Source organism: Lytechinus pictus, chromosome 3, assembly GCF_037042905.1.
Source record: "Lytechinus pictus isolate F3 Inbred chromosome 3, Lp3.0, whole genome shotgun sequence".
In the NCBI taxonomy this organism is placed as follows: Eukaryota; Metazoa; Echinodermata; class Echinoidea; order Temnopleuroida; family Toxopneustidae; genus Lytechinus; species Lytechinus pictus.
This window is the reverse complement of record NC_087247.1, coordinates 72,432,103-72,447,381: the sequence shown is the minus strand read 5'-3', so window position 1 is coordinate 72,447,381 and position 15,279 is coordinate 72,432,103. Positions and strand designations below refer to the sequence as shown.

The 15,279-nt window shown below is 36.4% G+C and overlaps 1 protein-coding gene across 4 annotated transcripts in view; it reads right to left on the bottom strand.

Annotated features, from left to right (window-relative positions):
* Positions 1 to 1,550: 1,550 nt before the first annotated feature.
* Positions 1,551 to 15,279, bottom strand: part of LOC129256736 (uncharacterized) — a 54,023-nt gene continuing 40,294 nt past the window's right edge. For all 4 annotated transcript variants that reach the window (XM_064097683.1, XM_064097684.1, XM_054894906.2 and 1 more), the window contains 2 exons: positions 6,025 to 6,131; positions 1,551 to 5,747 (listed from right to left, as the gene is read on the bottom strand). In XM_064097683.1, the coding sequence (XP_063953753.1) occupies positions 4,776 to 5,747; positions 6,025 to 6,131 (1,079 nt within the window). In that variant the 3' untranslated portion in view covers positions 1,551 to 4,775. The remainder of the gene's footprint in view (positions 5,748 to 6,024; positions 6,132 to 15,279) is intronic.

The window sequence follows — 15,279 nt, the reverse complement described above, 5'->3', positions numbered from 1 at the left end:
GGTACCTTGTGAAAATGAGCTCGTCGTACCGTGTATACTTCGACGTTCACGTTAATGCAAAAATTCGTATGATATGTATGAACACAGGGCGCCGCCATATAACCAGCATGATTGACCAATGAGAAACGGCCACATTACACAATATCATTATGCCAGCGCCACATACTAAATGAGACTTGAGAGAGAAATATCAAATTTTATAAGCATTCAAAATTAGTTTAATACACAAGAGCAAATGAAAAAGGGGGAATCGTTTACAATTATAGCATCTTCATTTTTGAAATATATATTTTTCCAGTATGATAAACTGGAATACATATTCAAAATATGAATATACTTTAAAAATGAAGAAGCTGATCCCCGGAGCTGATCATTGTCCAGCTTTACACTTCACTATATTACATGGGCGGAAATCCCAGGGGGCCGGGGGACGCGTCCCGCCTACCAAAAATAATACGGGGGACACAATATCAAATTTCCCCCTACTTTTTATGGTCTTTTATGATGGAGACAAATACATCACTTCACAATCTAAATAATACATGTGTTTTGGACGGGTTTTGGACGGGTTTTGGACTAATAAACCTTACATTTTGGGTGAAAACCTTTTTTTCAAGTTTTTTTTGTCAAATTTTCCAGGCCCTGGTCCCCCCTACCTTTGGGGACAGATTTCCACCCATGCTATATTATACCGGTAGCGGGACCGGTAGTGACGTTACAGGCTGCTCACTGGGGGACGAGTGGATACCATGCGCGACCCAAAAAACATGTCAAAAGGATGTCTTTTTCAAGAAAGGGCACGTTTTGTACGTAATGTAATAAGGGTGTCAAAAACACTAAAGTAATGAAAAAAAGATGAAGGAAAGATATGCGTTTAAGGTCAAATTTGCGAGGGTATAAAAAAGACTAAAATGTTTTATAAAGGATGCACTTTTTGCCCCAACAGTCAACACTACTGTTTAGAGTCTGATTTGCACGAGATGTGGGAGGTGTTGCCGTACTAAACCCAATGCATGTAGGTAAAGGTAAAACCGACGTCCATGACATATAAAAATTAAATATCTCTGTACTTGTTTAGAGGTTCAATTCAGGGAACTTCTTGCCAAGGATATCGTTTTGTTGAAAACAAGTTAAACAGCAAGTCTGTATCCACAATTTCCGTCACTTTCAGTGTCCATCATAACACCACCCGCCTTGTAAACTCTAAAAAACTTTAGGTCATACACACAAATCAAGACCAATTGGTCGAATGGGGGGGGGGGGGGTAGTAGAATACTCTCGGCCCTTCAATTAAATGATTAACCCCCCCCAAAAAAAGCAACTTTAATTCTAATTGACTTCATAAAAAGTTCATATACTTTTGTTTTTTTTCTTTTTCATCTGAAATGCATTCAGCGGATATCTTTTTAACACATTTTTCTAGTAATACAAGTTAAGTTACATTCGTCTAGTACACAAACACCCCCCCCCCCCCCCCCCGCCCACACACACACAACTACCTCACAGGCTAATGTATAACCTTAAAAAAATCTCTTTATGACAAGAAAATATATTGATTACAAAATGAAAAGCCCCTTTATTTAGTTTTTTTTTCAGCAAATAGTCCAGGTATAACATTTAAGTCTATCAAAAATTAATGAACTCTTCTGTATTTGTCAATTTAATAACTCTATAATCACATACAAAAACAACTCAATGATGGAAAAGCTGTTAAGTAGAAGCACTAAATATTGCTGTCTGTGTCACAGGTTGTCTACAATTCAGCTAGCACAGCAAACCTTTCAGAAAAGAGAAGATTGAGATTGAATGATATACATGTAATACACTAATCCTACTTAACACCAAATTTATTAAACATGAACATAAGTCTATAACCAAGTACTGGTGGCGCCAAAATACTTGTGCATAAAAGATGAAGTAACAACAAAACATACACTGAGTTTGAAATTGTACATACACAAAAAAATGATTTTAAAAAAATTGCACAATGTTCTGAAAGCAATCAAGGCAAAATTGTGATTAGGTGGATTGAACAATAATTGCATGTATTCAAATTCAAAATTATCAAGCATTATCCAACATATTAATGAAATAATATACTTTTAGGAGCCATACTCCTAAAAAGATTCCAAGTTATTTGTCAAGTTCCTTACATGCAAACCTTTTACAATGGAAAGTCATACACCAGATTAAGAAGGTTTGGCAATCAACTGTTAGTTCAGTATCTGTTCTACTTTACAATTGGAAAAAAAGCATCATATGATGTTTACACACGCATGTTAAGGGTCGCCTTGAATATTTCATGGAAGTTCCATATGAAAAACACAGAACCATGCGGTGATCTACCAAAGGTGAAAAGTAAAAAACAAAGTAAAGAGATTGAGAATTTGAGCACACTGTGTTAAGAATTGTTAACACAAAAAACAATTCTTTAGGTAACAACACAAGGAAGAAGCGGAAGGGGTAGGAGGATGGCATCATACATTTGATAGTATTATTAGGGACACTACACTTGACATTCATGACTTAAAAACCATAATGCTACATTGGACAGCTTGGAGAAATTTTGTTGATGAATCCTAAGTAGAAGTATTACCTGCTTTAATATCCTACGTTTCAATACAGGCTGCTTCTACCAGAGATGCTGTACAGTACATTCACCAAGTCACCATTATTACTACAGTGTATGACATTGACAAATATTTTTATACACATAACCCAAATAAAAACCATACTAAATGGTTGTAACCAAATAAGTCTGTTTATTATTATTATTGTTATTATTATCATTTATTATCATCAACATTATTACCATCATTATCATTATTAATATTGCTATTATTATTATTTGCATGGAAAATATGTGTTTCTTGATAAGCAAGGTGCAGAAGGAAATGAAAATAAAAATGTATCTTAAAGGGGAATCCAACCTTGGTCATAAAATGTTGTATTGGAAAAAAAAAAAAAAAAAAGAGAATATTTCAAATTGACAACTAGGCAAGTAAATTGTGACAAGGGCAAGGACAAGTTTCCCATTGGCCATGTACTTAAGTATCAGGGTTTTGTAGTTTTCTCCTAAATACCTATTCCCCTGGGGCATAAATCAAAATATAACCCGGGTAGCATATTGTTTTATTTCCCCATGAAATAAAAATATAATTTGAAATAAAAACTTTAGCCATTTTATGTATTGGAGTAAAGTGGAAGAGTAGTCCTTGCCTTACAACACCATGACATTACAAATGCGGCCAATTTGAAGTCTCCATGGGTATAGTTATTACCGATTTTTACAACTTTTAAACATTTATAACTTTCTTCTTGTTTGTCCAATATTGTTCAAACTTTCACGTATCAACTTGTCTGATTTTTCTTTTTACTCTAAAACAACTTTTTGTTTGGGTTGGATTCCCCTTTAAGCACAATAGACTGAAGCTCAATTAAAAAGGTTGATTTTTATCCATCTGCATTCCAGGCCACACTTTTTTCTAATGGCATTATGAAAAAAGCAATATGTCGGTACAAAATTGAGAAAGAATGATAAGAAATTCATTTGTACATAACATACAAATTCAAGTATAAAGTTTACATACATATGAACATATCCTTTGTATAAAGATACAATGTGAACAAGGGCAGGATAAGAAGCATTGTAAGTCGTTTACTAGCATTGATGAAAATGGTTCTTAAAAAGATTAAAATCATTATTTTTTGTATTGGAATAATGAATATCATAATGAAATCTCTCAAGAAAGTTTTAAATGGATATCACTGGCAATGTACATTCAGATACAGAATGACAAACTATCTAGTGAGCAGCAATAGTACATCATATTATATACAACATGTACTCAATAAGATGAACATTTGATTGTGACTTTACACTGTATTATACTGATAAAAATCGAAAGTCCATCATCATATACTCTTCTCTCAAACATCCCAAATCCTGCATACAGTGAAAACTGTAAATATACATGACAATAAACATTGATTAATGCCTTTTGTACAATGTGAAATCATAAAAGATGTCTAAAACTAAATTTCTAAGTTTTCTCTTTTTATCACAAATCATGGCAATAATAGCAGCATCAACTGTAATTCATACGTAAATACAAGTATAATGAAGATTGTAGGCAGTAGTGTGTACATGCATATCAAATACAAATGATCCTGAATGTGTAAAGGCATACTGAGCAGCATTTGTTCTCTTCTCTTGCTCCAAAACATTAGGAAGTAAAAGTATGTAAGTATATGTAATTCAATTCCAAATGGTAGCATTTGGCTCTTTACAAGTGAAGACACTGGATTGCATTCACAAAAACAGGTTTGAACTAGGAGATGGTGCAAAACCTCAAAGTGTGAACCTAGAGCTTTTATATAATTGGATAGTGTGCTCGCATGCTTCAAAAACCTGCGTAGCGGTTTAAACATCTTTTGTCAATTCTGGCCGTAGAGTTACAAATTGCTAAATTTAACTAGAATTATAAAACCTTACCCTGTGAATCTTTGAGAACCTTATAAATATTCAGAGCAAAATTCAAGGTGAAAAAAAAACATATCCAACTTAGATTATCTTAAAAAAATAATTCATTGCAGTAACTCATATATACATTGTATTGCATAAAATGTACATGCAATGTTGATACTCAATTGAAGACATTAAATACAAGATGTACAATTCTGAAACCTTAAGATATTTGTGATTTTGAGATATGATTAGAAACAGATTAACAATGCTTTCAGCCGGTTTGTCTAAGATCCATTAAGATATTTTCTTAATCTCCATCAGTGGAACTAAAATCACCACCACGCATTTTCATAGAATCATAGGCACTTCCTTGGATAGTTGGCTCAGGTATGATATTATCAAGTCTCAAAGATCTGCAGGTACCATGAAGAGAATCAGTTCTACCTATGCTGTTTGAAGGACTTGTTCCACTCTTCTTCAGTAAATCTTTTCCCCCACTGCTTCTTCGTCTAAGCACTTTATTGATAAACTTTGACACAGGACTTGATTCATTGTGAGGCGAAGGTGGCACATTGCAGGTTGTCATACCCTTACTCTTTCCAGTCAACTCATTACTGATCTGACTTGAAGCAGTTTTAATGGCTCCTTTTAATTCTTGAGATGATGGGGTCAATGACTCAGCTTTGATGTTATTTTCACGATCAAAGTGTGTATAGGGACTGCTAAGAATGTTCATACGAGGTGTATATCCATCTGGAATCTGTTTACAGTGTGATCCTTGCCTGTTAGGAGATGGACTTAACTTACGATTGGTCTCTTGCTTCTGTTCAAACAAATCTTTTACATGCTTTCTCTGCTTCTTATCAACATCATTTTCAAAATCAATATCAATGTTGATTAGCTTAGCTTCCTTCATCGTGTCCTTCATGCTACCTTTAGCGAGATTCAGGCGAATAGTGCCCTGATCAAACTTGGAACCTCTCCGTGGACTAGTGCTCTCAAAATCTTCATTTCCATGTACTAGATACATCCCTCTCGCATTCTGATGTGATGATTCTTCCAGTGTTCTCCCAGACAGGTTGGAGAGGTTGAGATGAAGAGGAGCATCTAGGTCACCACCACCACCTTCATCCCTCATGCCTTGAAGGATACTATCCTCATCTGTGGCAGCACTATTGTACATCTCTCTCAGATACTGATTCCTATTCTTGATAAGTCTAGGATCATCGTCAGGTGGGAGAGGTGTCGAAGTAGATACAGGAGGGGTTGACTGCATCTCCTGTCACAGAATAAGTAAGATATCAACATTAACCCATTGAACATGATTTGATTTCAGGACAATATAATATTTTAATATAACCTATCCAAGGTATCTTGGGCTTGGGGCTAAAAGGGTTCTTATTCAGAGACACATCAGCATCTAACAACATACATCCTACCACAAATGCAGGGTATGAACACATCTTGAAAGACATGATATAGCTTGAAATGTCTTTTAAACCTAATCCTTTATTCACTATTTGTTATGGATATAAATCAGCAGCATACTAACTTACAGCAACAAACTGTGCAATCTCCTGGGCTGTCTCTGGTATGGGTGACCTTAGACCTCGCCGTACACTAGACTGAGTTAGAGATTCATCAAATTCATTTCCAGAGGCAACTAGAATGTAAAAAATAAGAATAGTACATAAGATATAAGTGTAAAAGAGCTGCCAACCTTTGTATTCACCTTTCAGGGAAAATTTACTGAAGGAGGGAGATTATGTGGAGCGTTGTGGCCCAGAGGATAAGTCTTCTGACTTTGAAACAGAGGGTCGTGGGTTTGAATCCCAGCCATGGCGTAATTTCATCCAGCAAGAAATTTATCCACATTGTGCTGCACTCAACCCAGGTGAGGTGAATGGGTACCCAGCAGGATTAATTCCTTGAATGCATGAGCGCTGAAAGGCAGCTCGAGCTAAAGCAGAGGTAATAATAATAACAACGCGCCTCGGAATAGAATATTTCTAGATAGATGGCACTATGTAAATAACTATTATTATTATTATTCTTGATCACACATAATCCGATGAAAGAATTCAACGTATGCATCAGTCAATTTTGACAATCAGGGAGACTCGGCAGCCCTGTAACCTTGATTTCATGATAAAAATTCTATGGAAACAGAATTGATTGAATTTATAAAATTCCAGCGAAATAAAAGAAAGTTCTACCAAAAAATAATTTACCTCCAACATGGCCAAAGTTTATTTACCTTAATGACCTTTGACTTTGGTCATGTGACCTGAAACTCGCACAGGATGTTCAGTGATACTTGATTACTCTTATGTCCAAGTTTTATGAAAGAGACCAATACAATTTCAGATTTATGATGGTAATTCAACAAATACCCCCAAATGGCCAAAGTTCATTGACCTTAAATGACCTTTGACCTTGGTCATGTGACCTGAAACTTGCACAGGATGTTCAGTATTATATGACTCAAACATAGATTCTTGCCATCTGATTGGTTGAAAGGTGTTCAATATTTGGTCCATTCTTTACTGCATGCATTTTTAAATTTTCCATTGCACGGTGACTGCATTTTTCATTTTTCCATCGCACGGTACGCTACCGCTCCCTCAGTATGTACCACTAATCATGTGCAGGTCTACTTCCCTTTTTATGTGTGTGTGTTTGCGCGCATGAAGTTAGCGCAGATCAAACTAGACTGACTGTGCGCACTTGACAGATCCATGAATCTATGCGCGTCACAAAAGAAATAAAGCAAAGGGCTGATCAGCTGTCGATAAATGGGCTGGTGGGAGGAATCCGCCGTAGGTCGACTAGTAATTATCAGAGAAAATAGTTGCTGGAAATAGGCCCACCTAATCTTAATTTTATCTATTTTCTTCTTTTTTAAATATTTTTTTAAGACTTTGTAACTTATATGAGTTATATAAAACAAATAATGAATGTAAATACTTGTGCAATGGAAAGAATATTTTCATTTGATGAAAGATGAAAATGTTCCATTCAACTCAGCTAATGCCTCGTTGAATGGAACTTTTCATATTTCATCTCATGAAAATATTCTCCCCATTGCACACAACACATTCATTATTTGTATAATATTTAATTACACTTATGGCCAAGTTTCATGAACTAGGTCCATATATTTTCTAAGTTATGATGACATTTCAAAAACTTAATCAGAGGTTAAGATTTCGATATTGACTCCCCAACATGGTCTAAGTTCATTGACCCTAAATGACTTTCGACCTTGGTAATGTGACCTGAAACTCAGGCAGGATGCTCAGTAATACTTGAATAACCTTATGTCCAAGTTTCATGGACTAGGTCCATATACTTTCTTAGTTATGCTGTCATTTAAAAAACTTAACCTTTGGTTAAGATTCTGATGTTGACGCTGCCGTAGAAAAAACAGCGCCTATAGTCTCTCTCTGCTATTATAGATGCAGGTGAGACAAAAAAAACCAAGGGGGAGAGAGATGGAGAAAGAGGCTGAAACATAACTGGGGATTAAAAAAAAGTACTTCAATTTAGTTAAATTCTAAATTTTGTCAATGACAGATCTGCTATTAAAGGCAAAATAAAACATCGCTCCCTGTTTTAAAAAAATCAATGTTGATACCTGAAAATAGTATGGGTATAACAGTTACAATATTAAAATGCCGTCATGAAAATCTCACATCACAAAAATCATTGGATATATTTATAAAAATATGAAATATAAGTGACCCTCTTTCAGTTGCAGGAGTCCGTTGTGACAGAAAGTTCGTTGCAATTCAAAATTGTGCCATGTATTTATTAGTAGCGCCCTCTTCCGATGAGAGTGTGCAATGCTCATAGATGATCGTTGATTGGTGCTCTTATGTGTGGAGGCGGGGCAACGAGCGACGAGGAACAAGTGTTTTGCTTCTAGGAAGTACGTTCCCATATACACATCGGCGTTTGCGAGGTGCCAGTGCAGTTTGGCCGATTAGCGTGTCTGTGAATCCCCACGTTTCCACTGCCGCCATGTCCTCGCACTGATTGTGAGCGCTGATTGTGTTTATGATACGGTCTCATGTGGTCGTAAGAGGTCAAAGGCCAGTCTAGTGTGTCTGTGTGACTATTTATAGAAATCCCAACACCATTTGGATTTATTGCGTAGCATGCCTGCATGTTCGAACCAGGGATACGCATATCCCTGCTCCATGTAGGCCTCTACTCTCTGTGTTTGGCAATACTCAAACTGATGAGGGGGAGGGGGGGGGGGTGCGGTGCGGTGTGTGAGTTCCTTGGTTTGCTCTCGAGTATTATTCTCCAAAATTGTTACAAACGGTAACGGTCATTTTTTAGTATCGCAACTGTAAAATGTATGTTAAACAAACAGCACTTGTTTATAATTATGACTTTGTTTTCATGATTATGTTTTTACATGTTTTATGGGTTTGTAGCTTATAATAAGACCAACATGATTATGTTTGTTTTGTTTTATGGGTTTGTAGCTAATAATAAGACAAAATGATTGTTTGAATTTTAAATCCCCCAAGCATTTTTGCAACAATCAAAGTAACAGGGGCCGCGGAACGTTTTTCAAAGTGGGGGGGGGGGGGGGCTGACCATCATCGGCTAAAAATCACAATCATATGGTCATTTTTACGTATTTGTACACGGTTTTGGAAAAAGGGGGGGGGGGCTGATGATGAGCCACCTCGGTTCCGCGGCCCCTGCATGCTAGAACGTAGTCAATTTGCAATTGAATCTGTTTCAACATCCTCACGATACTCAACGGGACTCTGTTATAGTTTGTAGGTCTGTGAGTTCCTTGGTTTGCTCCCGAGTATTATTCTTCAAAATTACAAACGGTAATGGTCATTTCTAGTATCGCAACTGTAAATTCATTTAAAACAAACAGCACTTTTTTATAATTATGACTTTGTGTTCATGATTATGTTTGTTTTGTTTATGGGTTTGTAGCTTATAATAAGACCGAAATGATTGTTTAAAGTTTAATCCCCCAAGTATTTTTGCAATAATCAAAGTACCAGGGGCCGCAGAACGTTTTTCAAAGTGGGGGGGGGGGGTGGCTAGCTGAGACAACTTGTGGGGGGCTGACCATCATCGGCTAAAGATCACAATCATATGGTTATTTTTACGTATCAGTGTACACGGTTTTGGAAAAAGGGGGGCTGATGATGACGCCACCTCGGTTCCGCGGCCCCTGCATGTTAGAACGTAGTGTTAAATTTGCAATTGAATTTGTTTCAACAACATCACGATACTCAACGGGACTGTTATAGTTTGTAGCCTATGCCTAGGCCTTTTATTGTCCAAACAGTTGTAATGTTTGCAATTATGACTTTGTTTTATGCTTATAATTTTTTTTTCGCTTATAGTAAGACAAGACGCGGTAGTTTTAATTGATCCATTTCAAGTTGATATATATTCATGGGCTTACAGGACAAATACTTATAAGTCTACAATAGTATTCATTATAGCCTTGGATTACATCTTTCATTTTATGAATCGTGTAGGCCTATAATGTTGATTAAATTTTGTACCCCTATTCTGGTTTGTGTGTGATTTATTATATTGTGGTGGGAGCTTACGAATCACTGGCGGATCCAGGGGACACATCCTGCCCATGCCCATGCACCCCTATAACAACGTACAACACCCTCAAAATTGTAAATGTAAGTATCCCAAGTGTGCAAATTACCTATGCAGGGGGCCCGGTATGGAGCGGCATTGCGCCCCCGTCATGGATCATGTAGCCACTGATTTTTTTTTCTTCTGAATTCATTGCACAACTTCCCCTGAGCCATGCACCGTTCAAGAACAAGTCCACCCAAACAAAAAGCTGATTGAATAGAAAGAGAAAAATCAAACAAGCATACCACTGAAAATTTAATCAAAATCGGAGCTAAAATAAGAATATGCACATCTTAGTTGGTATGCAAATGGGATGACTGATGACATAACCCAATCACTATTTTTTTTGTACTTTATTATTATGAAATATGAAATATTCTCATTTTCTCCCCATTGTCATGTGAAATAAAGTTAAATTCCTACCCGAAGATGTATAATTAAATTGTTTTAACATTATCTGGTTCAGACAATATATGGTCCTAATTTTCAAATCTGTAAAAGCTGAAATGATATATAATTCAAGCAATAAAAACAAAACAAAAATAAATAGTGAGTGACATCATTGACTCTTATTTTGCATATCATAGTATTGAGCATATAACTGTTTTTTAGAAATCAGCAAAACTTTAAAATGTCATAACTTTCTTATTTTACATCTGATTTTGATGAAGTTTTCAGCGTTATTTTTGTTTGTTTGATTTTCTCTATCAAACAACTATTTTTTCTGGGGTGGACTTGACCTTTCAGGTAGGCATAATCTTGCCCAGCGCACTTGACATGATTTACAGGCCTAGCCTATATTATATCGATTTCACAACCGAAGAGTTGTCGAACATATCTATTTTTAAAGGAGAAAATTCTTACATCACCTAATGACCAGACCCCGTCACTGAACGAATTTATGAAACCATATATTCCAAAAAAGGCTTTATATGCTTTGTGCCAAAAAGTGCTTGTCAAAAGGAGGAAAACGCGGCTCGACCAGATATAGATATCAGTTTTATGGCCGCAGACGTTACTCCGGGCTGAAAATGTCTAAAGTAGAATTCACTAAAATTATTAAATTTGAAAGTTTAGCAATATTTTGTGAAACTAGTCGTCATGAATATTCATTAGGCATAGGCGGATCCAGGGGGGGCCCGGCCCCCCCCCCCCTATTGGCGGAGCAAAAAAGAAGAAGAAAAAAAGGAAAGAAAGAAAAAAGGAGGGAAAAGAGAGGGGAAAAAAAGAAGAAAAGGAAGACGAGTGAATAAAATAAGATGAGGGGAAGACTTGGAAAATAAAAAGAATCTTTCATGTCACTAAAATTTTCGATCGCGCTTCGCGCTCACATTCCCTGTTAGGTGATTTACATAATCTCTTTCAATATGGAGCTTAAATATCAAGTTTGGAAGTCAATATATATTTCACCTCGGAAATCGAACTTTCATTATTTTGTGTGATTTCCAAATCAATTTTAAAAAAGTGCTCTTTAAAAATGAAAGTTTATGGTCTGAATATTAAAATTTCGGCTCGCGCTGTGTGCTCGCAAATTTTGATTTATCAGGTACCTATCATTTTCGTGTATTCCATTTAGTTTTCAAAATATCCCTTTTTCAGGTCTAATTGTCAAAACGTATCAGATAGCGATAAATGCTCGCATTTTGATTGGCGAGTTATGTATGTCTCAATATTTATTATACAACAAACTACTTAAAATCCTCTTTTCAATACAGTTTATCAAACATTTTGGCTCGCGCTTTGCGCTCGCATTAATGGTTAAAAATAGATTAACTGATGCATCGTATTCCTAATTACAAAAGTGCTTGAAATGTCCAGTTTTCAGGCCATAATATCATCAGATTTCTCACTCTCATTAGGCATTAATAAATAAGATTTAATAATTACACTGTCTCTTTTGTTTCATCTTGCGCTTAGCAAGAGGAATATGAAGATAGTCATCATTTTCATATGATGATAGGTCCCAAGGATGTCCCGGTCCAATGTCAAAACTTGAAGTAATGATAATGAAAAATATCAGCTCTTTATTAAGTTCGAGCCATATCCACCTCACAATTTTCCTTCAAACTGCTTGAAATATAGAGCTGAAATTGACTTTTTCAGATCGGAAATATGAAATAGTTTAAGCTCGCGCTTCGCGCTCGCTTTGATTTTCATGATAAAAGATGTATTTAGAATGCCTCGGGCTAAATCTGAAACGCGCGCGCATGTTTATTCAGATACTCAACTTGTTCTCTATATGTAAATCATTATCCAGTTTCAGAGCACAATATAAAAATTTTATGCTCGCGCTTTGCGCTCGCATCATTAATGTAGGAAGATCCCCTATTACTCATCCTTTTCATGATTTACAAAACATGAGCAGATTTTTTTCGCTCACGCTTCGCGCTCGCATCAATTGTTTAGTTATATAGCTATCCTGTTCAAGATTACAAAAATTGATTAAAATTTTCAATTCTTTGTGTAGAAATGTCAAAAATTTTCAGCTCGCGCTTCGCGCTCGCATTATTTGATTGTTGAAATATGTAAGGTCTTCATGGCTATAAGTGCAAGCAGTCCTTAACGGGTACCTTTTCAATCAGTTCAAAACGTGTATAAAAATTTTCTGCCTGCGTTTTGCGCTCGCATTATTAATGTAAGGAAAACCCCCAATTACTCATCCTTTTCATGATGTACAAAACATGAATAGAGTGTCTCGTTTGTAGGTCTAAATCTCGTAATTTTCCACTCGCACTACGCGCTCGCATCAAATGTTTATATATATATATATACCTATTCTTTTTAAGTTTCAAAAAGTGCTTAGAATTTCTATTCTTTAGGTCAAAATGTATAAAAATGTCAGCTCGCATTATTTAATTGTTGAAAAATGTAACGTCTTCATGGCTAACTGCAAGAAGTCTGTTACGGATACCTTTTCTATCAGTTCATTTCTGCTCGCACTTCGCGTTCGTAGTAATTATTTAGTTGCATATACATCTTTTTCAGGATAACAAACATTGCCCAGAATGTTCAAATTTTTGGAAAAATACATTAAAATAAAATTTAAAAAATTTGCTCGCGCTTCGCGCTCCCATTATACGAATAAGGATTATGATACTGTATATTCATGTTGATTTATTTAAGAATAAAGCTAGGAAGTTACTATGAGGACTACCCCTTCAAAGGAATAAAACAAAAATCATCTTCGAGCGGCCGATCGGGGAAAATATGGCTGGAAAAAAATCCCGGGCCCCCCCCCCCCTATCGGCGAAGGCTGGATCCGCCCCTGATTAGGTGGTCCCATGATGTCAGATCCCCACTTGCTCTTTTCTTATGATGGCCTACTAAATCAGTTGACAATCCATTTTTTTTAGTTCTTGGAGGAAAAAAGGTGAATAAACCAGGTAATAAAATACAAAATAAATGAGTGAGGATATGACATCAGTTGCCCATTGAATATTTATGAAGATATGTTTCACCAGATAATGCAATCTTTAAAATGTCATAACTATGTTATCCCTTGTCCGGGCCGATTTTGATCAGATTTTCACTGTTTTGTTTTTCTGATTTTCCTTTATGTGTTCAAATCATATTAATTTCAGATTTAAGTACCCCTTTAAAAAACGCATTACAATTGCAAATTGCAAGTATCAGGCAGTTATATCATGAATGTTTACAGAACAAAAATCACAAAAATATATAGGCCTATAGGAAAACAATGCTGTAACAGAGGCCGAAATTATAACATAACTTGTAAATATACTTTTGAAGAAATATAATTGTTTCACGATTTCGTTCGATCGACAAATAAAGCCAGATTGCCGATTGTAGTAGGCCTATATTGTAACAAGTGGAATGCCTCTGGCCGTCTCACCTGCATCACGCGATTCAATATAGCAGCAGTGCTGATTTTGAAAACTACTATAACTCGCACAAGATGTTCAGTGATACTTGGTTACTCGTATTTCCACGTTTTATGAATTAGACCAATACACTTATAGAGATATGATGGCAATTCAACAAATACCCCCAACGTGGCCAAAGTTCTTTGACTTTACATGACCTTTGACCTTGATCATGTGACCTGAAACTCGCACAGGATGTTCAGTGATACTTGATTACTCTTATGTCCAAGTTTTATGAACTAGACCAACACACTTTCAAATTTATGGCTGTAATTCAACAAATACCCCAATTTGGCCAAAGTTCATTGACCCTAAATGACCTTTGACCTTGATCATGTGACCTGAAACTTGCACAGGATGTTCAGTAATACTTGATTACTATTATGTCCAAGTTTCATGAATCAGATCCATAAACTTTCAAAGTTATGATGGTAATTCAACAGATACCCCCAATTCGGCCAAAGTTCATTGACCCTAAATGACCTTTGACCTTGGTCATGTGTCGTGAAACTCATGCAGGATGTTCAGTGATACTTGATTAACCTTATGTATAAGTTTCATGAACTAGGTCCATATATTTTCTAATTTATGATGACATTTCAAAAACTTAACCTTAGGTTAAGATTTTGATGTTGATTCCCCCAACATGGTCTAAGTTCATTGACCCTAAATGACCTTTGACCTTGGTCATGTGACATGAAACTCAGGCAGGATGTTCAGTAATACTTGATTAATCTTATGGCCAAGTTTCATGAACTAGGTCCATATACTTTCTAAGTTATGCTGTCATTTCAAAAACTTAACCTCAGGTTAAGATTTGGTGTTGACGCCGCCGCCGCCGTCGGAAAAGCGGCGCCTATAGTCTCACTCTGCTATGCAGGTGAGACAAAAACAGTGGCAACCCCCCCCCCCCGAAACGCGGCGCGTATGGTAGGGTTAGGGGATTGGAGAGATTATGTGCATCCCTAATTTGCATACCTATCAGTCCAAAAGTGCGAAACATGCGGCTTTTGGATAGCCATGCTTACATAAGGAAGGTTATCTCTGAAGTGCATTATTGTAAGTATCTGTGCGACACTTTCCTTCTCCCTACCTTCGTCCATTTCGGGGTTTTTTTCGTCTAACTTTTTACTTTTCGAGTTGAGCACAAAACACTGCGGCAAACCAAAGAACCAACTACCGTATAGCGCATCACATGTAGACTCTATGTACACGTACACGTACAGCGCATCCGCTGTATGGCCGGTAAAAACGTGGTAGTATAGTTGCGTAATCCATTGACTG